This window comes from Vidua chalybeata, chromosome 2, assembly GCF_026979565.1.
Source record: "Vidua chalybeata isolate OUT-0048 chromosome 2, bVidCha1 merged haplotype, whole genome shotgun sequence".
NCBI classification, from domain to species: domain Eukaryota; kingdom Metazoa; phylum Chordata; class Aves; order Passeriformes; family Viduidae; genus Vidua; species Vidua chalybeata.
The window spans coordinates 88,801,517-88,827,806 of NC_071531.1; the positions used below are offsets into that span (position 1 = coordinate 88,801,517).

Sequence of the window (26,290 nt, forward strand, 5' to 3'; positions counted from 1 at the left end):
TTTTGGTTCTTGAAGTTTTAAATCTTTCATATTTAAGCAATGCCAAATGAGTAACAAAGGACACAATTTTTGTGGAATGTCACATTAAGCTATATAAAACTAGAACAGCAGCATGACATAGAAATACTCATTTCTGTTTTGATTTGGAATAGTTGCTTATGTTTTTGCACAGTATTGATGAAATCTTAACAAATATGGGTTTTGAACAGACTTTTTACCTCCACCTCTCTGAAATATGTTAGATACCTCACTTTGCTAAGTGTGAACACCTGAGATGCATGAAAAGCACTGGCTGAGAATCAGGTATGTCACTGCCAACACTTGGGACTTTCACAGCTGAAATTTTAGTCACTGTGCATAACCCTGGATGATGCATAAGGAAAGGGGACACTCGTGTTTCCTTATGCTGGAGTGCCAGGTTTCATCTATGTGGCTGCCCCTTGCAGTCACTCTGGTGCAGCATGTGTGACAGTACAGTGTGTGTGGGACAAGCTCTGTACAGCACCTGCCAGTGGGAAATGCTGGAGCTACTCCAGGCGGGGATAAAAGGTGTTTTGAACAAATGTCCAAATAATAGAGATGTTATTTAGATACTGTTGTACAGTCTAACCTAAAAATGTCTAGTAATGCTCCAAGAGTTGATAGAGCAAGTAGTTTGTCAAAGGCTGTTGAGTTGGGGGGTTGTTTTTTATCTTGAGGCACTTGGGAGAGAGGGAGGAGTTCTACAGAACATGGGAATAAAATCTGGGTTTCATTATGCTTTTATTAGGGATGGATATTTTGCAGCCATCTTTTGTTTTTAGCTGGCAGTATGAATTCAGAATCCCTATTGAAGATGCATAAGAAGTGTATGAAAAGCTGTTTGAAGCTGGGTTTTGTCCGTTTTTATTGTATGGGTTTTGTCTGATTGCTGAAAAAGGTTTTGGTGGACAAAGGATGAAGAGAAAGCTACAATAAAAACCAATTATTTAGGCACTGTGGAGAAATACCTGTGAAGTACTTGCTCAGTTTCTTCTTGCTGCCACCAGCAAGGGCTGCAGCTGCAGTTCCCATGAACGGCAGTGGTAGCAGATGTTTCTGAAGGTTCAGGGTTCTTACCTTCACTGCTCCAGCACCAGTCCTGCTGTTGCCAGCTTCTTTCACAGGAGCTGAAGGTTGGTGGGTGATGCAGCTGACCACATCACAGGTCTTCTGTGCTTTCTGCACCCATTTGCAAAAACAAGATGTGTTTTGATCAGTCTGAATTTAAGAAAGTTCCAATATGGAGAGGAGACAGGGCAGCATTCTGCTGCCATTTTAGCCAGCCAGGGCTGCTCCAGGTGCACAGAAGCTGTCCCAAAATGTTCTGTTTCTCTGTCCCTGCTGTAGTTCTGTTACCACTACGTGCCTTTCCATATGGTACTGGAAAGCAGCTGCTGTAACATGTCTTTCCTTAAGTTAGTCTCTCAAAGTGGTGATTGCCCAGGATCATGGGAACAGTGATGACCCTGCAGGATCCATTCCTGTAGCAGTGTGTTTAGCTTTGCTGGAGCTTTGTCTTTTAAGAAGGCAAGAGAACTATAAAGGCCATGTGTTTCTAAGCTACTGCAGCATGGGCATGCAGTGCAAGCATGACACTTCAAAATTCCTGGTTTTCTGTGTCCCATGTAAACAAGGAAAATATTTTTCACTTTCTGAACATGTCTTAAAATGTTTGAGTGTGGGACAACAACAAGTTTGGAAAAAACTGCCTGAAAAAGACACTACACACTACAAATTTGAGCAGAACTGAGGCAGCAGGAAAAATTAAGCTTTAAAAGGGTCTCTCAAATCCCAGATATCTCAAATACAGCAGGCCAGCAGGAAGAGACCAGGCAGAAGATGGTTCTTTTTGATTTCAGGTCACCTGTTTTTCCACAGCAAAGTCTCACCTATCATGAATCTTTTTCCAGAATGTCTGTAATACTTCCTACATTCTCTAAAGTGTAAGGAACTCTGATCAGTTACTGGTGGCACTGGTGCAGCTATAGCAGAGGGGTCAGACCTTCCCATTGTCTCCCTCCGCTGCTGTGCCTCTTGCTCTTAAGGGAAGGCACAGCTCTGCTGCTGAGGCACCCAAACCATGAAGACATTGTCACATACCCAGGGAGATGAGGGCCTGTTCTGAAACACTGCAACTGTGTGGGCATGGGCCAGCAGAGCTTGAGGGAACAGGATTACCCATGTGGTGACATCTCAATCTTCAGCACAGACTCTCTCCCACTTCCTGATGAGGAGTTTTGTGCCCTGGAGCTGTTACTCTTGTATGGACTTCCCCTAGCCAAGAACAGAGAGATGAATTTGGGAAGAAAGCCCTATTAGGCCTGTTACAGCAGCTGCATGTCTTACACTGAATATAGCCCTCCAGTGGGGGAGGGGGTAAGATACTGTCCCAGCCCCTCCCCCCTGTAAAGGTTGTGCTGACAAAAGACTTTACAAGGTTGCGTGAGACAACCTGTATGGAAAAGTTTGCACAGGAGATTTAAAGGCTTTGGGCATTCCCTCACCTTTATAGATCTGTCAACTCTACTGTGTCAGTATCAGAGTGTTCTTTCAGTGAATAGCAGGGTTAAGATGCCTAAACCCACAAATGAACCTCCAGACCAGGTCCTTTGCATCTACCCTTCCTGAAACCAAATGATTACCAGGAAGCCCCCAATGGTTCCACAGTGCAGGCAGTCCAGGTAAGTACAGCCACACAGTGCTGCCTTGCACTATTTTTATTAGTGGTATGATGCAACACTTCCATGCACTGAAACAATGGTACAAAACTGCCACCGTACTGTGCACCGCTGCCATGAGCCTGGCTCCACCTCCTCTATGCACTTCTCTTACACAGCTGGATTATCAGGATCTCTTAACCACCTCCATCTCCTGTTCTCCAGCTGTAAAAACCCCCGTTGCCTGGCCCCATGGCTCTTGTGCTCCTCAGCCTTCTGATGGCCCAATGGCTTCCATGGGATTCGTTTCCACGTCTCCTTGTCTTCAAGAGCCCATTACTGGGCTGCAGTCTCAGAAGTGCTGAGCAGAGAGATTGCTCTTCTGGCCCCTGCTCAGCCATGATCTTTTAATGGAGCCCCCAGCATGGGGATGGACACCTTCATCTTCACTTGTCCCTCAGGACCCCAGATCAGCTTCCACAAAGCTGCTTCGCCATCAGTCTGTGCCCAGGATCTACAACTGCATCAGCTTAGTTCAGTTCCCACTGTAGGATTTAACTGCGTGAGGTTCCTGTCAAGCCTTCAATTCATGTCCACTGCCTTGCTAATTTCAGGAAATAAAAAATAAACATCCTGTTACTCATTTAATTTGAAACAGCTTTACAATCGCTATATTGAAATTTTTTAAAAACCCTTGTAGTATGTAACAGGCCAGTGTTCAAATCACATCACATAAAATTAATTTTTCATTCTTCATGTTTTCTCATCTTTTTATTGAGCTACATTACGACAGCAGGCATTTGTAGCATAACTTCCTACTCAACAGCACAGACAGCTTACTGCAGCTGTAATCTCCCCTATGATTAACATTTCCTTCCAGTTCTTTTCAGCTGTCACTGGCTCATACAATTTTTCTCTAGGTAATTAATACTTTTGTAGTCTTCTAAACTACCGCAGCATAAACACAATCCACATTACTGCTTTTTCTTTAAACCCTACCACTTACCTATTTTTTGTCATATAAAGTCCAACAGCAATCATTTAAACCAAGGAGCAGTCATTTAATATATCATTTACTCTTATTAATCTTGTAGAACGTACAAACTTAATAATTTTAGTGACACCGACTTCCCGTAACACTGCTATTTCTAGGAAGAAAATCTGCTTTGAGTGCAGTTTAGATGAAAAGGGTATCAGTACCTCAGTTACACATCAAAGTAGGCCAACATCAGCTTTACTATGAAATGCTGGACTGGAACCACCTTCTGTGCCAAAGGCTGAAGACATTAACATCAAAAAAGCTGTAACTTGTCTCCTCATGTAGGAAGAGGACTTGGAGCTCACAAGCAGATGTATTCACATTCTTCTCATGTCTTTTCCAAGCTGAGGTATTGGTAGGGGACACACCACCTCCAGGCTGGGTTCTTTTTTATCATTTCAAACAGCCCTTTTCCCTCAGGTCTCACAGATCTGGCCTGTCTGCAAGCAGAGAGGAAACAGCTTAACTGAGAATGATCAGTTTGTCCTCCTCCTACCTTCAGCCAGGTGTGAGAGATGTAGTTACTGTTTTATTAAGTAACGCATTATTTGTTTGCCCAAGAGCACAGAGAGATAAAAGGGAAAAAAAACCATTCATGGATTAAGCACAAAAATAGTACTTACAAACTGAAAACTGAGTGCAAAATTTACCTACAGGAGTTCTAACAAGTGACAACATGATTATATTCTCACCTGGATGGTCCTTGTAACTCCAAGGTGCAGAGCAGCATTTTGCACATCATCACAATGTAACAGCCTCAGTTCTGAGGATGGGCAGCCATCAGCAGCTTCCATTGAAACCTAATACATTCAATGGAGAGGAACATTTCCAAGAAGTAAGTATGATTCAGGCTGAGGAGTTAAAAGACACTTGAGTGATAACTTCCTCGCAAGTGTGCTTTTGTCATCAAAGTAGAGCCCTTAAGAAGACTCAGATGGCAAATAACAGAGCAACACATCAGCAAATACAGCTGGATCAAGAGCTGAGAAATGCCAGCAATTTTTCAGACAGCTCTGCCCCTGCAAGGCAGCTGGAGCTCCCTCTGTTCAGGAAGCTCAGGAGCAGGCAGCCTGGCACAATACTTAACACAATTTCATTAGGCCATTACACTTTGTCAGCCAGGTTCACTCTGCAGTCTGAGTCCAAACACAGGTGAGGAATGGGGGAAGAGGAAGAAAGGTACATTTACCACTTCATTGAGACAAGGAGTTGTTATTTAGCCAGTAAAAGGGACACTTGTATCTCCAAGGAACCTTGACCATCCTTTTTTCCCTTCACAGGAAGGAAACTGTAAACTGACAGAAAAATTCTGAGATGCCTGGGAAACCTGCCAAACACAGAGGTTCCCAAATGGCTGTCATGCACAGCAGCACTCTCATATGCAGTGACAAGCAAGACTGAATTCCAGTGGCTACATGGTCAAGACAAAATGTCCTCTAGATTAAAAAAAAAAAAAAAAACCAAACAAAAAAAACCCCCCCAAAAAAAACCAAAACAAAAAAAAAAAACCCACAATTTAATCAAACTCTGAAAAAACAGGCATTTTCTGTTTTTTCTGTTTTACTACTACTTTTCTGAGAAAGAGCTTTAGCTGCTTGTCTTTTTTAGATTTTGTGAGTAAATGGTTGTAGCTTGCTTACTACTTCAGTAGTCTGGTTTATATTGTGAATAATTGTGTGACAATTTTTATACTGTGATTTTACTACAACTGGAAACTAATGTGACGCCTTAGTAAACAGCAAAAGCAGAACCACAAAAAGAGGTGTGCAACAACTTTCCCACCTCATCAGTGCCCCTCCCAGTACCAAGAACATGACAGGGTCCAGGTTACGGAACACAAACTGGACAAGTCACACGTGCTGAGCTTGATAGGATGCTCCCATGAGTGCTGAAGGAGCTGGCTGCTGGCCTTGCAAGGCCACACTGCATTGCTGACAGTGTGGCAACTGGGAGAGGTGTGCAAGGACCAGGGGAAAGCAAAAGTCACTCCGGTCTTCAAGAAGGGCAAGAAAGAGGATGTGGGGAACTACAAGCCCTCAGAAGGTGATGGAGCAACTACTCCAAAAACCATTTCCAGACCAAGAAGGGCAAGAAGGTAAGTGGCAGCAGTCAGTATGTATTTACAATGAGGTCATTTGCAAATTCTTAAGACTCTCAACTGGAGAGACTCTCTGGTGAGGTGACCAGTTCAGTGGACATGGGGAGAGCAGTGGATATTGTCTGACTTGGCTTAGGAAATCTTTCGACACTGCCATAGTATTTCCAGTTACCATTTTGATCCTGTCATGATACTGACAGACTACTGATAGTTTCAGTAAGTGGACCATGAGGTGGACTAAAAACTGTCTGAAGAGACAGGCTTAGAAGGTTGTTGGTGGCATGAAGTCCTCTTGGATGTGACTGGCTAGCAGAGTATCCCTGTACTGAGGCCAGTCCTTTTCAGGATGTTCATTTCTGCCCTGGTTGATGGGACAACATGTCCTCAGCAAGTCTGCAGGTAACACAAAGCTGAGAGGAATGGCTGCAAAGGCCATAGTGTCATGCCACCATCCAGTGATCCCTCGACAGGCTGGAGAAATGGGCTTACAGGATCTCATGAAATTCAACAGAAGGAAATGCCAAATCCTGCACCTGGGGAGAAATAATCCCAGACATCAGGACAGGCTGGAGGCCAGCTGGCTGGAGCGCCCCTTTGCAGGTAAGGACATGGTGGCCCTGGTGAACACCAAGTCCAAGAACCACCCTGAGCAAAGAGCGCAACCTGGCCACAAAGGCTTCCAAATGGCATCCTGCTTTACAAAGAAAGTTGCCAGCACATGGAAAAAGATGATCATCTGGTCTGAACCCCTGCCATGGACAGGGACACCTTTTACATGTGATTACAAAACAGATAAATTGTTCTGGGCCTTCATATTTCCAGTTCTCTTATTTACTGTTAACACAACTACAGAGACAGCTCTGAGTCCTTTTGCTAAGCCAAACAAACACAAAAGAATTAACACAAGCTTCTCTTGCTTTACCAGTAGAATTTACACATCTTGGTCAAATCCCACCAGTGTTTAAATTTATTTTTACTTTATAAAAATAATTGGTATTTTGGAATTACCAGAACTATTGAACTTAGCTGCACAGAACTCCCTTTAAAACCTTGCTATCTGTCAGCCCCATTAAGATGCTGTCCACAGTCAGGGCAGATGGCACTACACACCTGCGTGCACACAAATCAAACTCTGCCCCAGGCTTCCCAGAGTGCATGGACACTGCCTTCCATACCAGAGCCCTCTGATTAATGCCAAAGACTGTTCAGTATCAGTAACTACTGTGTTGGTTGTACAAACAATCAGGAGTCTGAGTGCAATGTATCAATAACATCCAGCAGCTCAGACATGGCATCATATTAATGTGGCACTATGGGGTTTGGATGGCTGGCCAGAGCTTGAGCTGACTGCTAGAGGCTGTGTGCATATGCTTGAAGTCCTTTAAAAACATAACACATGGGCAGGAATTATGGCAGGAATTACATTATCTGAAATCAAGTATTAATTGAAGTGCAGAAGCACAACTACATCAAATCACAAATCTGAACAAAAAGTGGGGTACTGATTTCAGTAACTGCTGGATAAAGTCATATACCTTAATATACGTACCTTGTACTAAAACCTGGTTTAGGACTCCCTTTTGTCTGCATAAGATAGCAAAAGGATTCTGCACAAGCCAGTCATCTGCATTTTTAAGATTTTAATAGTAACCTAAAAAAATAAAGAGACAGTAAATAACTGACATTCCAAGCAAAACGGAATACACAGTAGCTTCTCTTTTCAAAAACCCATTATATATGGGGCAATAAACCATAATAAAACTTCCCAAACTTCCCAGAAAAAAATCCATTTATTCTCTACCCATTCTTACTACTTAGTTGTTTCTCCACGTGTTTTATTTAAATTTTTACTACCTCAGCAGTTAAGCAACAGCTGTTCCAAGAACATTAAAAAGTTCCTAGATTTTCATATTTCTATTTGGAGTAGATTAACTGCAGTTCTTCTCCAAAGAGCCCCAAGTCATTTATCTTTGGAGGTTTTCTAAAATGTATGTATTTCATGTGACAGAAGACATTCTAGACATTTTAAGCCTGCCAAGGCACATGGCGAAAATGGCATTTCATCCTTCTAATGTCAGTGCCAGTAAAATGAGCGGGATCCCTGCACACAACACTGAGTGGCACTTGAGAACTAACAGCTCTCACTGCAGTCTCTTCCTCTTTCTGCAGTGTGTTGTTGTACAGACATTATTAATTAGGGGCAAAGTTATCTATCAAAATAATATGCCTGAACTGAGCTGGAATAAAAAACCATCTCACAACAGAACTGCAAAAAAGTATCATTAAAATACAGTTTAATACTGCAAGCATTAGAAATTGATGCAAAAGTTTAGGACTTCCGTAATTTTACAACTTCTGCAATCAATTGGTTTGTATTTGCAGTAAGTGGTATCCATCTTGCACAGTGTCTTCTCATAGGGTACACATGCAAAACAACTATCCAAAGTGTTTAAAATTCAACAGCTCCATGCTTCAGGCTTCAAAACAGCTTTCACCTGTAGACACATTCCCTCCTCCCAGAATTAAAATCACCTCTTCTCCATAAATGCCTCAGACTTGAAGTAAGATATGAGCACTGTGATGTTTGACAGGCTTAGCATAATCCCTTACTCAGGCACAGAAACGTGCTGCAGAGCCTGAGAGCCCTAATGAAATGTCTACAGAGAAGACTGCCTGGAAAGGTCCTCATTACAACAGCACAAAGTGAAGAACTCCCCATACTCTCAAGTAAAGACTTGTTAAAATTATTTTCCAACACCTTGAGGTCTGGTTTTGATGATCATAAAACTTAGCACACCCTGCAAAGTATTTATTACAGAAAGAATTCCTTCGGAAAGCCACATGCGGCTTGCACCTTTCAGGCTAGCTTCACTTTAGGAGCAGTCCCAAAAAGCAACTCAAGAAGTGACATACGTATAAATTACAACACACAACCACAAACACAATAAAGGTAACATTTACCTTATCAGACACAGCTGAAAACAGGCTGAGACTTGCAGCTCAAAATAAATACCATTTTAAAGTTGGCATGATTTAATGGCAGAGTCCTATTAAATCAATTCTCCCATTTGGTTGCTTTTTATCTCCCCTCCCACTTCACTATCAGATTTCAAAAGTTCAGTTATCTATTCTGTACCAGACATTCAGCAAGATAGATACTTTCTTCCTAAAGCACAAATGAGAGAGCACAGCCCACTAACCCTTTCTAACTAGAGCTGTAACTTTGCAAGTGTTGATACTAACAATCATTTAGCGAGTCAAATGCAGTAATAGCTGTACTGATGAGCTGCCAGTCATAGGGAGCTGGCTGGAACTGTCATCTGGACAAGTGTTAGCATCCTGAGACATTACCTCTAGGTATGTACCCATCTAACAGGAAGGCTAAAATTACACACTGCACAGTTTTCAGTCTGTATTTTATTATGAACAAAACCCAATAATTACTTTATCTCTTCTTTCCCCCCATCAAGAAAGCTAAAGCACCAAGGCCTAATACAGTCTCTCCAGTTTCTGTAACTGACAATGAATATTACTTTCTCTTTCCTGGCCACCCAGATTTACTGAAGAGAAAGCAGTGAGCCATATTCTTGGCAAACAGTAGATACTAGTGACAAAGTTGTAGCCAAATAAGTATCATCTATTTTTAATGACAGGCTCTAAAACCACCCAGTAAGACTGGTGGGAGTGTTAAAATGTGTGTAGTTTTTACTAGGAATGTGCCTCTGCATGATTTATTCACAATTTTCCCTCTTCTAAGATGATTCAACCTCTCTACCCTATATAAACCTATAAAAACTCTACTGTTTATGATTAGCAGTAATTACTTTGTTAGAGCTGAATGCATCCAAGCAGCCAGCGATTAAAAAAGTGATTTCTAAGAGTGAGCTGGAACACAAGAGAAAGTTGTTTTCAAAGTAAGAGACTGAATTTTCATTCATATGATAAAGCTCTTCTTTAAATTAAAGCTCAAAGTGGATACGGTAAACAAAATGAATCTGAACTAGTCTAAAAGGCTAACAGCATGATAAATATGCCTGTTCTGGAGGAGAGGCATCACACACAAACTGAGCGATACTGTGCATATATTGTGCCATTATGAAGGAAAACTGAAAACCAACTCCTAAGTGCACCTATCTCAAGTAATGTATACTCAGCTTAGCAGGATATCTCCAGCAGAGATGGGCTGTACAGGACAAGCTCCAGGCTGCCAGTGCTAATTCAGAGCAGGAACAGCTGTGACACTACAACACTGAAGGACACTGCACATTTACCTTGCACACGGATGCGTGGCAGCTTCACTGGCTTGACTGACAGAACAGGTTCTGTGGTTTGGTTAAGAGGTTTTTGGTTTTCATTTTTCTAATTAATAGGATTTTTGGTGGGTACTGTAACTGTAAGTTTCCCCCTTTATTTTAGGTCTACTTTAAAAATTACCTAGCAACACACAAGAGCAGCACAGGTAAATTTTGATTTCCACTGAAGTGACCATATGGCTTTTTGCACCAGCAGGCACAGGTATGATTTTGAGAGTAGCAGAACCACTATCCAGCACACAGAAAGAAGAACTCCAATGACGAGCTGTTCTCAGGAAAACACACAATCCCTTGTGGCCATTTATTAGGGGTTTCCAAAGGGAACCCAAGATGATCCGCAGAGCTGTGTTCATGTTTGCATTTGTTCAGGCTTACCTATCAAAAGGTAAGAGATAACAATGTTGGCTGCTGACATACTAACAGAAGATACAGTGCTAGACATTCTTAAATGGTCAGGCCATCTTATCGTCCCCATTCTTCTCTTAGTTTTAACTTTAGTCTGGCCAAACCTGCTCATCTTAATTATGAGTACTCCCTGCTGAGGACAATAAAACCATCAGAGACTAAATCAATTGTTACCTGGCATCACTGTACAGCTGCCAGGGATTATAGGAGACAAACTGCCAACACAATTTTTCCCAATCTTGTGTTTGTCAAATTCTCTTAATAAGTGCGTATACTTGCAGAGAAGTAGAAGCAAGCAAGCATTTAAGGGGAAAAATATTTACCAAATTAGAGCTCAAAAGAAGAATTAAGTTTCTAGAAACAAAAGGGAAAATACTACTTGAGCTACACCAACAAGGCATTCAATTTCCTTTGTAAGATCATTAAAAATATTTAACACCAATTTCACAACTTTCAAGTCACAAGGTGTAGGGTACCTGAAGTTAGCATCTTACACAGAATGAGGAATGCAAATGCAGTAATATTCCTCTTCTGGGATCAGATTTCAAAAAAGAACAAATGGTGGCAGTTACTAGTGGCCAGGCAATGAACACATGCCAGTGACAATCTGCTATCAAGGGACATTTGTTTCTGTTTTGCTTGGATTGCAGATCTTCACCATAAAGAAATGAGATGATTTCTTCAGTATTTAGGGAGTGATGAGCATGTCTGAAAGTATTCAAACAGAAGACACAAAAGTTTTCATCTGTACAGCTTCAGCAAGGTCTGAATTCAAAGATACTAAAATTTGTAAGCACTTTGTAAAAGTAATAAAAATTGTTCATTTGCAAGTCATTACATTCCTAGATGCAAGACACAAACATTATATTTTTTGCAAAATTTTGTGCATTGTGAGACAGTAGCCCAAGTCATTACAATGATCTGTATGTAACAACAACTAAATCCTGTATTTTTTAATACAGCCCCCTCCCCTCTATGACACTCCCATTTCAAGTTGAGGAACCTGCAGCACCAGAATAGCTGGCTCATCAGTGATTTTCGTAATTACCCACTTAAAAAATGTTGTCACTGAAGCAGCAGAAGTATCTTTCAATGTTCAGATTTTTACTTTCAATGACTGTGTTCATGCTGAGCAACTTGGAAAAATATCCAAGTAACGGTGTTATTTTCTCCATTCAGAACTCATGTGACAGGTTACACAGATGTGAAGTTCTGAGCATTTTGTGATACTTTATCATGAACAGCTAAAAAGTACAAACTGTTGAAGGAAGAAGAGAATAACCTTTAACCCTCATCATCTCTTTCACGTAGAAATAATGATGTATAGATGTTACTTCACAAAGAAAACTTAAGAAACCTGACAGATGAAAAGCATCTGAAAATGCTGCACTTAGAAGTGGAAGCTACAGTTAAAATTTCACAGTTATGCCAGATTCTGGAAACTCTGAGGTCACCTATCACAGACACAGATTTAGAAAAGTCTGCTGTAAACCAGGTATCGTTAAACCAGCACAGCTAGCACAGAGTTAAGTAGGATCAGTACAGCTCTACTACTTTAACAGAAGTCAGGATACCATTGTGCTACACACAATGTAAACAAATATACTCTTATACAGGGAATTAATAGAACCCCTAAGATTTTAGGGATGTTTAAATAGGCATACTTCTATTAAGACTCATTTTTTTTCAAAAAAAATTAAAATTGTTTTAAAGTAGCAAAAATGTGCATATGCAAAGCCTAAGAGACAGGTTTTTTTTGTATCTTAGTTTTAAGACTGCAGAAAATCAGCATAAGCTTTGTATTACTGAAAAATTCTTATAATAGTGATGACCTCACTAGTTTGAGGACATCTTGTATCTTCCAAAATCTAAGAGGGTATCTAGTTTCACACGAAACTTCCTATACTGTGCATAGTCCAATTTTCTCTAGTTAAAAAAAAAACCCAACAGTATTCCTATGGAATTGTGAAACTCACTAAAACACAGCTTCTGAAGTGTTTGCAATTCTGCTTTACAGAATTTCACACAATGCTCCCCATTCCCTCCTGTAAGGTTCCTTACCTGTCATTTTGCAGCAGGTGCCAAGTTAGGCCAGTGTCCTAACCTCCTCTTCCAAAATAATGACAGCAGAACTGATTATCTTTGTGGGGCTAAAATCTCTGAAGCAGTAAGACTGTGCTGCGGTAAGGGCAGGGCAAGACATGGTCACACAGTCTTCATTAACAACAACTCATTCACTCCATGAGCTTTCATCTTTGACATGCTTCATTTGAAAATGTAAAATTTAACAATACTACCCAGTACATACATCTACATTGAAATGAAACCTAGTAAGGAAGTATTCAAATACCTAAGCATGTAATAGGGTTTAACTGTTAATTCATTCCTGTAATGTTTAATAAAATCAAAGTTTTGCTTAGACAACAGAATCATGGACATGTTAATGTCAGAAGGGATCTCTAGAGATCATCTGGTCCAACTTCTCAGCTCAGGCAGGACCACCTAGAGCCACTGCTCAGGACCACATCCAGATGGCTTGTGGCATCACCAAGAATGGAGACTCCACAACCTCTATGGGCAGCTTGTGCCAGTGCTTGGTCACCCCTCACAGTAAAAATGTTTCCTGATGCTCAGAAGTAACCCCCTGTGTTTCTGTGTGTACTCTGGTCCTGTCAAAAGATTTGTGAGTCTTAGTGCAATCAAGGAATTTCCTTCCTGTACTAACTCTACTGGGTGACAACTTCCATCTCAGATTACTCTATAACAAATGCAGAATACCAACTTCCAGCTTCCACCATAATAAAATCGTATTTGGTAGAAAACAGAAAATCTTACATTAGATTTGAAATACACAGGAAATGGAATCTGTATTTCAAGACAAAGACAACAATCAGCATTATAAACTGCAGGGTATCCTGCAAATGTTCTACCCCTTATTGGTATACTGACATAGACTTACCTGTTTCTGAAAAAACCCACAAAGCAATGTTGAATAAAGGAACTATTTCTCTATTTGCTGCTCTTGTACTGTCTGGCAAGCTGGGACTCAAACTCAGCTCTTTGTCCTTTCCTTGCACAACTGGACATATTGCTGATGCCGCACTATCAGGATATATTTCAGCTTTATAGTACCATAGAATGCTGTAAATTTTATGTACAGCATTCCTAATTTTAGTAGAAGTCACTACTATCTGCAAGATAAAGCTATTCTTCCTACCCAAAATGAAATAGCTTTCTAAATTAATATCAAACATTTTAAAAAAGCTTTGAGCTCAGCTGTCATATGTAGAGCAAAGCAAACGCCTACTAACATGTGGCAAAGAAGACTGAAAAGCACTTTAGAAATAATTTCAAGTCTGAATAACAGATCAGGCATCTTAGTGAGTGTTAGGAATAGTATTAATCATTCCACCATAAAGTCACTCCAGTTGGTTACCATTTTCTTCAACTGAGAGCAAAGTAAAGGCCTCAATGATGACACTCCTTTGCACAGGACTAGGCCAAGAGCACAGTGTGAGAAGTGAGGAACTCCCTTTTGATATCATCTTATATACAAAGGCAGTAACTTGGCATCATATTCAAACTAAATATTTTTAATCAAAGAGACTGATTGTTGGTACTGTTTTTCATCATAGCTCATTCAGATTTCAAGATGCCAGCTTGCACTATAATTCTCACATTAAAAATACTGATTTATAAACAAGCTATCAAAATTATCTCAGGTGCCAAGTCTGTAAATATCAACACATTAATGAGAAAATGGTTACACACACACAGTCTAAAAGGTCTTCAGTTACCTAATTGTCACTTTTGATGTACACAAGTAAAAAACATCCATTCTAATACACTACAAACATTACTTGCAACGTCTTGAATAAGAAACTCCACTTAAGCAAGCAGCAGCTTCTCCAAAGAAGTCTGCATTTCAAACGGAAGTTCTATATCCTGATGCATCCATTTCTTTGAACGATTAACAGAACATGTACTTGTTACCAGAGTCTTTCACACTGCTTTTTACAGACCACCTTCAGAGCAGCTTGCTTTCCTATTCTGCTCGGTCTTGTTCTGGTCTTCTCATAACTTTACTTCCATCTTATTTAACAACTTACACATTTACTTGCATCTTATTTAACAACTTGCACACTTACTTTTTGGATTCTGCAAAATCTTGCATCTGATCAGCACCTGACTGATGAGTATGCCCTGACAGGGTACATTTATGCATAAAGTTTGAAGGACTCTAGTTTACACCCATGCTATGAAAGCTAAAATAAATGCAGATGTCCAAACAGTTTAAAGATGAACCTCAGAAAACAGAGGTAGAACAAAATCCAAGTACCTTTATTACAAACTTAGGGAATCAGAACCATCCAAGAAACAAATTTTCTGTAACACCTGGAATTATTAAAGGAATTTGTCTCATTGACAGTACAGATGTAACTGTGTATTTTCTTACAAATATAAGTTTATATTTTCTTAAGTCTCTACTCAAACTTGCTCAGATCAATACCTCATTGAGAACACAACTTTCATTAATGAAAAATAGTATTTGGAAGTGCACTGTAATGACCAACAGGTATAAACTAAGCCAACTGCAGCTGATTTAATTGCTGATTTAAGCACCCCATGACGGCACCGCTCTCAACCCACAACTGCAGTGGCTGTCACTACCCAAGAGAATTTGCTAAGCAGAAAAGATGACTTTGAAAAGCATCTGTGCAACCATAAATGAACTTCATTAACTGAGGCACATGAAGCAACTGCTGAAACAACCAAAGGCACTACCATATTCCAAGTCCTGGGAAGGCTGTGACAATCATGCAGCTGTACATATACCAGCTCATCAGACAAACTTACCTAAGATGCTGACTCTTCAGCCATTCAAATTCATCACTGTAGCAAGATAACTATGTTCTTCATAAACTTAAATCCTGATAATCCTATTCTTGGTTTGTCACAATCAAGGTAAAGATGACATTTTCCTGCCATAAAAGCAGGACCAGATTTGGCATCCCCTGTTTCTAAGCAGGAGCTCTCTAAACTCATGACAGAAGTCCCCTACTGGAAGCACTGGTACTTAAGTTACACATATTTGAACTTCAGTCCTTTCCCAGGAAATTTTGTCCTGTATATTTAGCCTTTCCCTGCATCTCATTAATTTCACCTCTATTCCTTTAAGGTTACATAGTCAAAAAGTAAAAATACGAGAAAATATACCTAACTTCCCAATAACATGACTCATCTTAATAAAACGCAGGCTTTTGGAATTATTTGTTCCATTAAAGCATGTATTTTATTTGAATGTTTACACTGAACTAGTTTTGTTTATAGCAGAACTGTGAAACAACATTTAAGAATTTTAAAAGTTTATAAGAGTTGTATTTGGGGATTTTAATTCTATGGTAGTTCCCAAATTATTAAAAGCTGCAAAGTGGAAGATGAGATAAAGCCACATTTTCCTGCTTTTCCACAATAATATCTCCCTCGTCTGTAAATCCATGAAGAACATTAATCTACTTTTACTTTTCTGTATTAGTATTTGCACACATCTGTGAGTTCAGGAAGGGTAACTATCTATTAAATTCTCATGTACGCTCTGTCACTTCATTATTGCTTAACTACACAAAGGAGAAACAATGAAATTAAATTAATCCAGAACAAAATTTTTTGCCCCCCTTACAAAGAGACATAAATCCTTTTTAAAGGCACAACAGGTTAAGAATACATACATGATATACACTAACAAAACACATATGAAGAGGTATGTAACAACTTATCAAATCATAGAAGTTAACTAGTTTTTACTGTGCATCTGACATCTTTCCATTCCTTTAAACCATTTCCATCAAGTTTAGTGTTAGAACCCCCAAATAAAGTTTCATACAGCTCATATCTTCCATATCATAAGGAAAACATAAAGCCTTTTACAACAAAAGAAAACCTAGAGTACAGAAAAGGAAACAAAATGCTAAAATGAATTGATTAGGATAACCAGAGCAGGCCAGTAACAAGCATCAAATACGAATGATTTGGCCCAGTCCTACAGTCAATATGTCACCTTACATCCTCATGTCACTTCTAAAACTTGGCAGAAGCTTGCACAATTTCCAATATAATTGTAGTGTAAGGTTCAAGTTAAGACACCAAGTCTTCAGTGTCAAATCAGTAAATGATTTAGAGCTCAAGTAAGACCTCTAGTAAAGTAATTTAAACATTCTTTAAAGATACACCATTTGGCTTCCTTCATATGGAACAGTTTTAAATATACAAGACAATTTTTTAAAAACCAGTAGATTTTTAAGCAATCATATAAGAAAATTCTACAATACACAAGACCTCAAAACCAAGCAACATACAATAATCAATCCTTTACCCTCCTCTGTATATCTAGATGAACACTTTCAAACCTGTGAGTATTTCTGTGATTACCGCAACAATAAGGCTGAAATGCAAGTGCAGCATCACAGTTCTGGGCACCGAGTTTTAAGACATTGTTATGCTCAATATGTATCAGCTTTTATCCAACCAGGCTTAAAGGCACAACAACATATCATCGGTTTCTACCAACACTTGAATTACCCTATTTCTGATATTTATACTACATGCCATGATCTCCAGTAAAGTAAATGTGCCTAAACGAACCAATTCTATTTTTACAATGTAGCAATGAACTAATACTTGTAATTGATGAAATATGAGTGATGATATATCTTTTTAAATATTTGTAACAAATGGGCCCCATGTAAAGAGTAAAAAATGCATGCCCAGGAACATAATGCAACTGAAAACAAGAGTATGATTTCTCCACAAATCTGTGCTTCCTCCACCTCCACTGCACCCCCAGGGGACTGGCTAATTCAGTATTTAAAAACTATGAAACTCAAATTATTTTTCTTTGTTTAATACAACTTGAGGACTTAAAGAGTACTATTCAGAGCAAACATCGAGACATTTGTGTTTATTTTAATGTCTTGTAAACACACTGAGGATTAAAACCAGACAGAAATTAAATGTTTGGTTTTTAACCTTGAATAATGATCCTGAAGTGTGCTGTAAGCAGGAAAAAGTCTAGAATAATCATGTAGAAAGTATACCAAGTGATTTTATTCTCCTGAGTCAGCTGTCATTTTAGAAACTCTAAGAAGCATCCAGGACTTCCATTTACTTTCCTAATAACTACTTTTTCATTACTTGCTACTTTTTCCCCACATAAAGTAGAAAAAGTGTATTTTGCTCAAAACATCCAGAGTAAACACAAGACAGAAAACAAGCTTATCAATGAAAAACTCTCCTAAAAAAGTTACATAATATTAAACAAATGCTATGGTACCTCCCCATCTACAAACAGTTGTATTCATCAGTGTGAATAATATATGAAACTACACAAGTGTGATGGAAGAAAAATGTCAAACATGCATTAAGTGGTATTACAAAAACTACACAAAGTACAACATGGCAATAACAAACTGACACATAGCCTAAAATAATTTTAGAAGTACAGCCATCCTTGCTGCCAAGTTGACAATTTTCACTTTTAAACCAGCATTTCAATAGATGACAATTCTTCCATACATTTTCTTTCAAAACGCTTGAACATTCAGTTTTTGAATTGCAGTAATTGCACTCTTCATACACTAAGGCAAAAACTTTATTTGTATGATTTGGCACAACTCTGGTTCTGAAAATGTCAAATGTGGAATTGGTACTGGTACAATGCTGTAAGTTCTAGAAACACAATGTTCCACACTGAAACAAAACTGAAGGTGAACTACTGCTTCATTATTACAGGTGTGTCTTCTGGAAAAAGCTTTTTATTTGAAGTTGATTAAAACTGCAGCTGTGGCTTACCTTTCACATGCTCTTTCCCTTAAAAGCAGAACATAATATATGGAACAACACAGTGCTATCACGTCAAAGAATGAAGAATGTTAGCATTTTAAAAGACAGTATTTCCCATCTTTGTAATGGTAGTTTATATATTTTCTTCCAACAAAAAGTACATGTGAATAGTCTTGCTTCTTTTTAAAGCAACTGTGTATATCATCTCTCCTGGAGAAATCACGAAGAACACTATTTCCCATTTTTTTACTGGCTTGCATGTAACCTTCTTGGTAACTGCAGAAAGTGAACAGACAGATCAAGCTCACATAAAATTGGCTCAACATTTTAGTGGACATTTTTTTCTTCACTGCTTGAAATACTCGCCCTCTTGGCCCAACTATCACCAAGAATGTAAACCATAACCATGTTATTCAGACATCTAAAGCCCTCAACACGCTTCTTACCCATTTGTTTTAGGCTATGTATTTCTTCCAAAGTCACTTAATGAGAACACTTATTAAACTACCATCTGCAGATTACTCTATGTATGCACAGCTATGAAGAGACTTGTTCTACTGCCCCTTCTTGCTCTTCTTTCCTTCCACACTGAAATGAGCAGAATTGATAATTCTCACAGAGTCTCCTTTACCTCTCTTTACCTGGGTCTCCTGCTCACTGCCTGGGGACACAGAGGAAGCAGGACCAAGCAGCAAGGAGGGAAAAAGGCTATTCATATCTGCAGTAAGGTATGTACTGGATTCTTTTAAATATGCTCACAAATATTTTAAATTCCCATTAGCAAATATTTAAAACATTTGTAAGCAGCCTGGAAGATCAATTCAGCTAGCAGTTCAAAGACTGCATTCTACAGTACTGCAATAGCTGGCTTATGCAGTGTTTTTTCATGCCATTTTACTCTATATAGAAATATTGAAAACTTAGTAACAATAAATAAATCTAGTAGAATAAATCCTTTTATAATAAATAATGAACAGTAATGGAACTTTTTTTTTTTAAAAAGCAATACTTTAAAATGACCAGAACATCAAGAGCTAACAGATGCAAAAAGAATTACAGTAAACCCTTTTAGTTTTTTACATATTTTTAGATTTATTTTCTCTTTCACCTTGCTTAAGTATACCTTTTTATTTAAAGTGGGAAAACACATTTTGCTTGGGGTTGGGTTGTACACTGAGGTATTTAGGGTTTGGGGATTTCTTTGGGAGAGGTGTTTTGTTGGAGATTTTTTCCTTCTTTCTTTATCTTTAACTGATAATGAGTTTCCCTGTCACACACACACAAAAATTATTACAGTGAATTAAGGCAAAAAATCAACGAAAATACCTTAATCCCATCCCAGTACTACTAACAGATATGTACGATTTCATTTTCATTTACCATGGTCTTCTGTTTGGTGCTTCTCTGTCTATGATGCACTCAGGTTTAAGACTGGATTCTCACTGGTTTGATGAGAGGCTAGCAACCTTAAAATCATCTGTTACATACTTACATGGTGTGTGTATGCTGTATACAGTTGCTGTATTCAGCCACAAAATGAAGTCTTACACATCAATTAAAAAAAAAAAAAAAAAACAACCACACAGAAGAGATATATCCAACTGCAGTGATCCCACCCTACAACCCAAGAATTTCAAAATATTTTTAGAACATTAATTCATTTCAGTTTTTCTGCTATTCCTTGGCCACCTACACAAAACTAAATTCAGTTCAAAAAATCCAATATATGAATGTAACTGGTATTTCCATCTCTTCTACTACAAATTAGTTGGTTTGTGGTTTTCATGTAGAACAAGACTTTAAGTTATATTTATTTTAATATAAAATTAAACCACACTTTTCTCACTTTTATTACGTTACTTTATTCCCTCTCTCCCATTTTTTTTGTTCAATTTACATACAGGATGCTCCACACTTATTCCTGTTCAAGGATCTACGCAGTTTTTACTTAAAGTCAAGAACAGTATCTTTATTCTCACTGCAATTCTTTAAATTCAAGCACTTAATGTCCCGCATACAATTAGCATGTAAATTCAATCAAATTATACTTTACTCTACAGAAATTGAGACATAAAAGCACACTAGTAAATCTAGGAACAATGGAAGCTCTAGACAAATCATTTACCTAAACAAATGGAGAAACCTTATCCACATGTGTATGTAATAACACAGTCCAATCCTTTTGAATCTCATACCTGTTATTATGAGCATTTTATTCTCCACTCAAGCGACCACATATAAATCACTTGGCTTTTTACCCACATTTACAAAGTTGCTTTTTTTTCTTTCAATGTGACTTGTGTGTATAATAATCATTACATTAGAGCAGAGGGTCTTTTTAATAGTTTTACCTGTAAGTATGCTGTGCTTATCTCTGAATGGTTTTCTGAATAGCTCCTTTAATTAGGAAAAAAGGGCTGCTGTTCCAAACAGAAGAAACTTCTCGCACTGCTTTTTAAAGTGAGGCTAAGATCATTAATAAGGATGCCTCCACATTTCAATTATATTAACTTTCATAGTATCTTAAGGAAGTTCAAGATGGAAAAGACCTATTAAAATCTATCCCACTGAAAATTAAAACATTGAGGGTTTGTTTCCATGCATTTAAAAGCACAAAAAGTACTGTTTTCATGAAAATTTCATGTTCAGTTTATTTATTCTACAAGTAACATTTTAGACAATTTTATAACTAGCTGCAGTATTTCATGAATTACTGTGAAAATACACCTGAAATGCCTACAGCTATGATTTTTAAAATACTTTATGGGAAGGCACCCAAAACTATCAACAAAACACACTAAACTGATGAGATTGCTGAAAGTACTTTACAGTATATCTAGGAATGTAAAAAAAGGTAACATAAAAACAATCCAATGGGAAAAATTGTATTTGACATTAGGTATTCCAAATTTTTATTCAATCCTTTTATTGTTACTAAGTTCTTACATTTCAGTAAGTGAATTTTTAAGAAAGCAAATGCTTTCAGGTTACTACAGTTCAACATTTGCCACCAAACTAGCACTGAGTAGCCAATAATCTAAAGTACTGGATTTGCATTTCTCATAGGCCACACCCATTCCCTCCTTACCACTGATGAGTCAGGAAAGTTTGGATTGATATTCCCTCATGCTAGGAGTGAGTTAACAGCCCATGGAAAGCACCAAACTTCAAGATGAGCATCTTAATAACAGCACAGTGCTGTTACTTATGTTAATAACTATTATGTTATTATGTTAATAATTTGAGGGCTCCTGAGAAGACAATTAGATTGCATTGGAAGTATGTGCTCTCTGAAGTCTCCCATTCCTGGTCACAAGCACATGCTAACATAAGATGCTGCATGCAGACTCTAAAACAACCCATGGATATGCAACTCTTCCAAGTCTCGGGAATGGGATTTAGAACCCCTTCACATCTATGGTCCAACATAAACTGGCTCTAGTTGCTACCCTGCCTTCTGTGCCATTTTAGTAGTTCAATTACACTTTAATTTGATTTAGGAAGGGAAAAATAATGATCCAACTTCTTATAAAAATAGATAAATTAGGAAGTATGCAAAAAAATTTGTTTCTGCAACATACTTAAGTAAAATGAACTTCATGCCACCAGAGCACACCAGTTAATTGCTAAACATCTCACCTCCAAGCATATTTTCTCCCTCCAAAAAGGCTTATAGGGTTTTGGTTTTCATTTGAGAATCTACCTTTAGATTGGTTATTTCAGCATTTTTGAGCCAAGTTATCTCAAATTAGATTGCAACTGTTTAGCAAGACATAGTTCATAAATGTCACGTGTTTGTGTTTAGTACCTGTCAAAGTATTTGTAATTACAAATTATTCTATATCTGAAATCAAAAGTGGAAAAGAGGGAAATGAATGTGGTGAATATGGCAGCATATTTTATATCAGAATGCTCCTCAAAGAATGCATATTATAAAATCCTACTGGTTTATGCTTAAAATTAAATTAAGTATTTAGTTCATACTATCTTCTTGCCATTCTCTTTTAAATTTTGTTCTATTAAAAATCTCCAGCTTATTATATCTTTATGTACAACTGCATAAAAAACTGTGGACAACAAATAAAACAACTGCCCGCCAGGAATTTTCTTTCTAGGTAATCCACAGTAGTTCACAATTTTCTTAGGAAATAAATACAGTAAAGTATATTAGAATCGCCACAAAGTTTCCCAAGGTATCAACGTGCTTTATCTAATGAGCACATTGGTCAGAACTTAAATGGAATAGTAAAGCTTTGTGTTATCTTTAAGTACCGAAATTGTATCTCACAGGAAAATTAGGCATTTTAGGAATATGAAACTCCAGGAATAATGTAAAAGCTCAGTAAGTACATTACAAAAGTAAGTGCACTGTAGTTGGTAGACTGACATATATTCCAAGCCTACTTGTTTCAGCATAGCATACAGCAGAGTGCCAGGACTTCACTGTGCTTTCCAGTCAAACAGTGCAAATGTAGTTAAAAATTTGAGTACATGTATACACAGTAAAAATGATAAACTGCTTCACCAGGTGAGGATCAAGAAAAATGAATCACTTTAGCAGAAGGGCAGAACCTGCAGGCAAAAACACTGGTTGGCCACATCTACACATTTTTAAGAAACAATTTGGGACCATTCATTTTTTAACAAAATTAGGTGTTTATTGTATAGCTAGATCAGTTACTACCACACTTGGCAAATTGAGAAGCACTGCCTTTAGAGTTGAGCCAAGCAGCCCAAAGAAAACTTTTAAGAGCTGAACTTAGCAGTATGTCATCAGCTACAAAAGGCATTCTTCATTAACTCCTTACAATCTGCCCAAAAATATATTTCAGTATTTATTTGTTAGGACTTGGTTCACGGACATTTAAAAATAGATTAAATGATTTTCTGCAGTAAGGACAGCTGACAAATCTACGGCTACTATGCAGCAGAGCCATCCAAGTCAGAGGATTACAGGAAGGGCAGGTCACAACTGCCCAATCACTAATATTAAATAAAATCTATAATAACTTTCAAATACATGCATACCTCCACTTGCTACCAAAATACAGTGAAACAAACATGCACTTAAAATAGCATGAAGCTGGCATGGAAAGTATGAACGACTTCTGTAGATTTAGTATATGTAATGTTCTTCTGAAACACACTCAGATACTACAAGGAGGAGAGTTTACATAGCTAAATAAATATACAGGAGCTAGCTAAAAGGCCTGAACAACACAGCCTATTCCTTTGAAGAAAATGAACCAACCTTTTGAATCTAGTTTAATTTGTATTTAAAACATGTTCCCTGTACAGCTTTACAGTTAAGATCTGCCAATTTACACCATTACGTCCTCAATCCCCTAAAAAAAGTCATGTACAAGGGCAGAAAATGTTAGGAAAAAAGTAACCTCATATTTGGACACCTTACTAGATACCAATGTAAACTGCATTTTCAACTGCATAAAGGACACTAGAGCAGAGAGCTTAACTAGTTGCTATATGCAAGCACTAGTTTATAGCAGTGAAAACACAGTAATTTTCCCAAATCTTGAGGTTTAGGACCAGTGTGTAAAGGAAAACCATTTGCAGTTTGGTTGAATTTTACTTTAAGAATGAGTGCTATAATGTGATACATATATCAAGGGGAAAGAGTATTCCAGACTAAAGGTAACTCAGTATTGTATTAAGTGGCATGTATTAAGTCAAGCAAAAAATGGCAACATTAAAGACAATCTAAAGGAAAATGCTTAGCAGGTAGAGATGTGAGAGAAGTGAGGACCTACATACTTAGATACACTAAGGTAACTCCAGGATTGTATGAAAACAGTATCTTAAGCCATGTAACACGGGCAATTTAAGTAACAGTGTAATTCCAAAATGACAGCGATATAGCAAGTTTCTTGTTAACCATTTGCTCAGAATTCAATCCACCAAGCTAATCACTGTCACATTAACAAGTAACACACAAGCCCTCTCTGCTGCTTGCATCCCATGCTGAGCTATGTATATACCATCTGGATGTTTTTAGGGCACCAGGTTATTTCAAATCAGTTTTAAATCAATATAGCATCACAATTCATGCAGATAAAATTTAGTTATATCTACCTCTGAAAATGTATGTGAACTGATAAAAAAGAACAGCACTATTTTACAACTATTTTGCACAGGAAAAAGAGTAGTGGTAGCCAACCAATATCCCTACTTATTTGTCATTACAGGAATAGAACCAATAGGTCTTTTCCATCATCTTCCAAGACTGACAAAACAAAACCATAAAAAGCTTCCTGATAACTTTACTACCAGTTTTATCTTAAAACTCAATCAGCAAATCTACCCTGAGTTGTGCTGTAAATGGGCATTTTCCAAATTCCTTGTTCTGTAAACCTTTCTGAAGAATACTCACGTGCAATCCTTCTAAATGCGTATTACTTAACTATAAGTGAACGCTTATTTTCGCTGGAAAACATGTATTTGCTTCCTAATTAAACAGTTACTAATTGAAAACAGACATGTTTTTATTCAAACCAACCACTAGGGAAAATGTATACTTAATAATGATGTGCAAACACAGAGGAAAGCTTTCAACCAGCGTGCAGAAATGTCTCCTTCCTTGCAATGGGAGATACTTTAACCATCAGCAGAACACACAGATGTCACAACCAATTTTCTCCTCTATAAATATGGTTTAGGTAAATTCACTCACACTGTTGTGAATATAGCATACATAGAGATTCCTTTCCAAAGTTGTTTTTTTCCCTCCCCACGTTAAATTTTCTAATAATTTGTCTGACAGATAACCTCTGTTGATAAGCCTACTGTGACTAAGTTTGCAATGATGGATTGAGATGGAAGGACACAGCATCTTGGAGAACACTTTGTATAAAATTTTATGCTCTTTGAAAGTCAAAACAAAAGCAGTTGTGTTTTAAGATTTTCATAGTATGTACTGCATCATGCAGTTCAGCTAAACACTATTAAGAATGGAACTTTCCTGACACATAGTAGAAACTACATAAAAATTAAAATGATGCCACTTATAATTAAACATAAAATTATTCTTACTCAGTATTAGTAATAACATTCCCAAAATCCTTTCGTGATTTTTATTGTAATCAGATAACTGCACGTTTTACAGCATAGTCACACATTGCATTTTGCTAGAGTCACAAACACATTGCCTTACATAATGATCCGCATCATTTCTGCTCTATACTACAAAGCCTATGACTGAATACAAAAAAAGTTTTACAAAAGAAACTGATTTAAAGACTACAATAACAATAGAACCGTTTCCAGATAACAGCTAAAATTGTAAAGGCATATCACTGTATAATTTTACTGGAATTTCTAAAACAGTAAGGAATGAATTAAGATTTAGTATCTGCGACGCTTGTTAGGTCCTTCAAAGCTGCCCCCTGGGTTTCCTCTACCAAAGCCACCAGGTCCACCACTCACGGCACCTACACCACTCATTGGAGGCTGAGGAGTTTCAGAGCCCGTTCTACTAACCAGAGGTGAACCCATCTGGGATGGGCCTCCTTGAGGGAATCTCTCATTATGCTACCACAAGTCCATTTGGAACATGCCAAATGTGAGTTACAACAAAAACCACAAGTGATGTTGTCATGGAGTTCAGCAGATAGTCCAGCAGAATCAGGATCACACATAGAAGGAAGAAAGGAGCAATTCAATTAGTTATTATGGAAAAAGAGCTGGAAATTAAAGAGTGCTAATGTTATGCTCCAACTTTGTAAAGTAAATTAAAAATCAAAAACAATACTTAAGACTGACTCTGATGCTGAATGTAAATTAATCCTTATAGGCACATCTGAAGTAATACATATTCCTATGTAACAGAGGAGACAGCAAACAGTTTTATATCTGAGCCCTACTGTGCCTTACATAAAAACTACAAAGCTTCTCCCTTAAATAA

General features: G+C 37.9%; 1 protein-coding gene across 5 annotated transcripts in view; it reads right to left on the reverse strand.

Moving 5' to 3' along the window:
* Nucleotides 1-3,026: 3,026 nt before the first annotated feature.
* The window catches only part of PSPC1 (paraspeckle component 1), a 57,627-nt gene continuing 34,363 nt past the window's right edge, over nucleotides 3,027-26,290 (reverse strand). For 2 of the 5 annotated variants that reach the window (XR_008429426.1, XR_008429423.1), the window contains 4 exons: nucleotides 7,365-7,466; nucleotides 4,410-4,517; nucleotides 3,879-4,157; nucleotides 3,027-3,282 (listed from right to left, as the gene is read on the reverse strand). Coding sequence is in view for 1 of the 5 variants with exons in the window: in XM_053935743.1 (XP_053791718.1) it covers nucleotides 25,732-25,917 (186 nt within the window). In the remaining 4 variants the exon portion in view is untranslated. Of the gene's footprint in view, nucleotides 3,283-3,735; nucleotides 4,158-4,409; nucleotides 4,518-7,364; nucleotides 7,467-10,249; nucleotides 10,504-19,894; nucleotides 25,918-26,290 lie in introns of those variants that run through there. The other 3 variants (XR_008429424.1, XR_008429425.1, XM_053935743.1) reach the window with 3 other exon arrangements.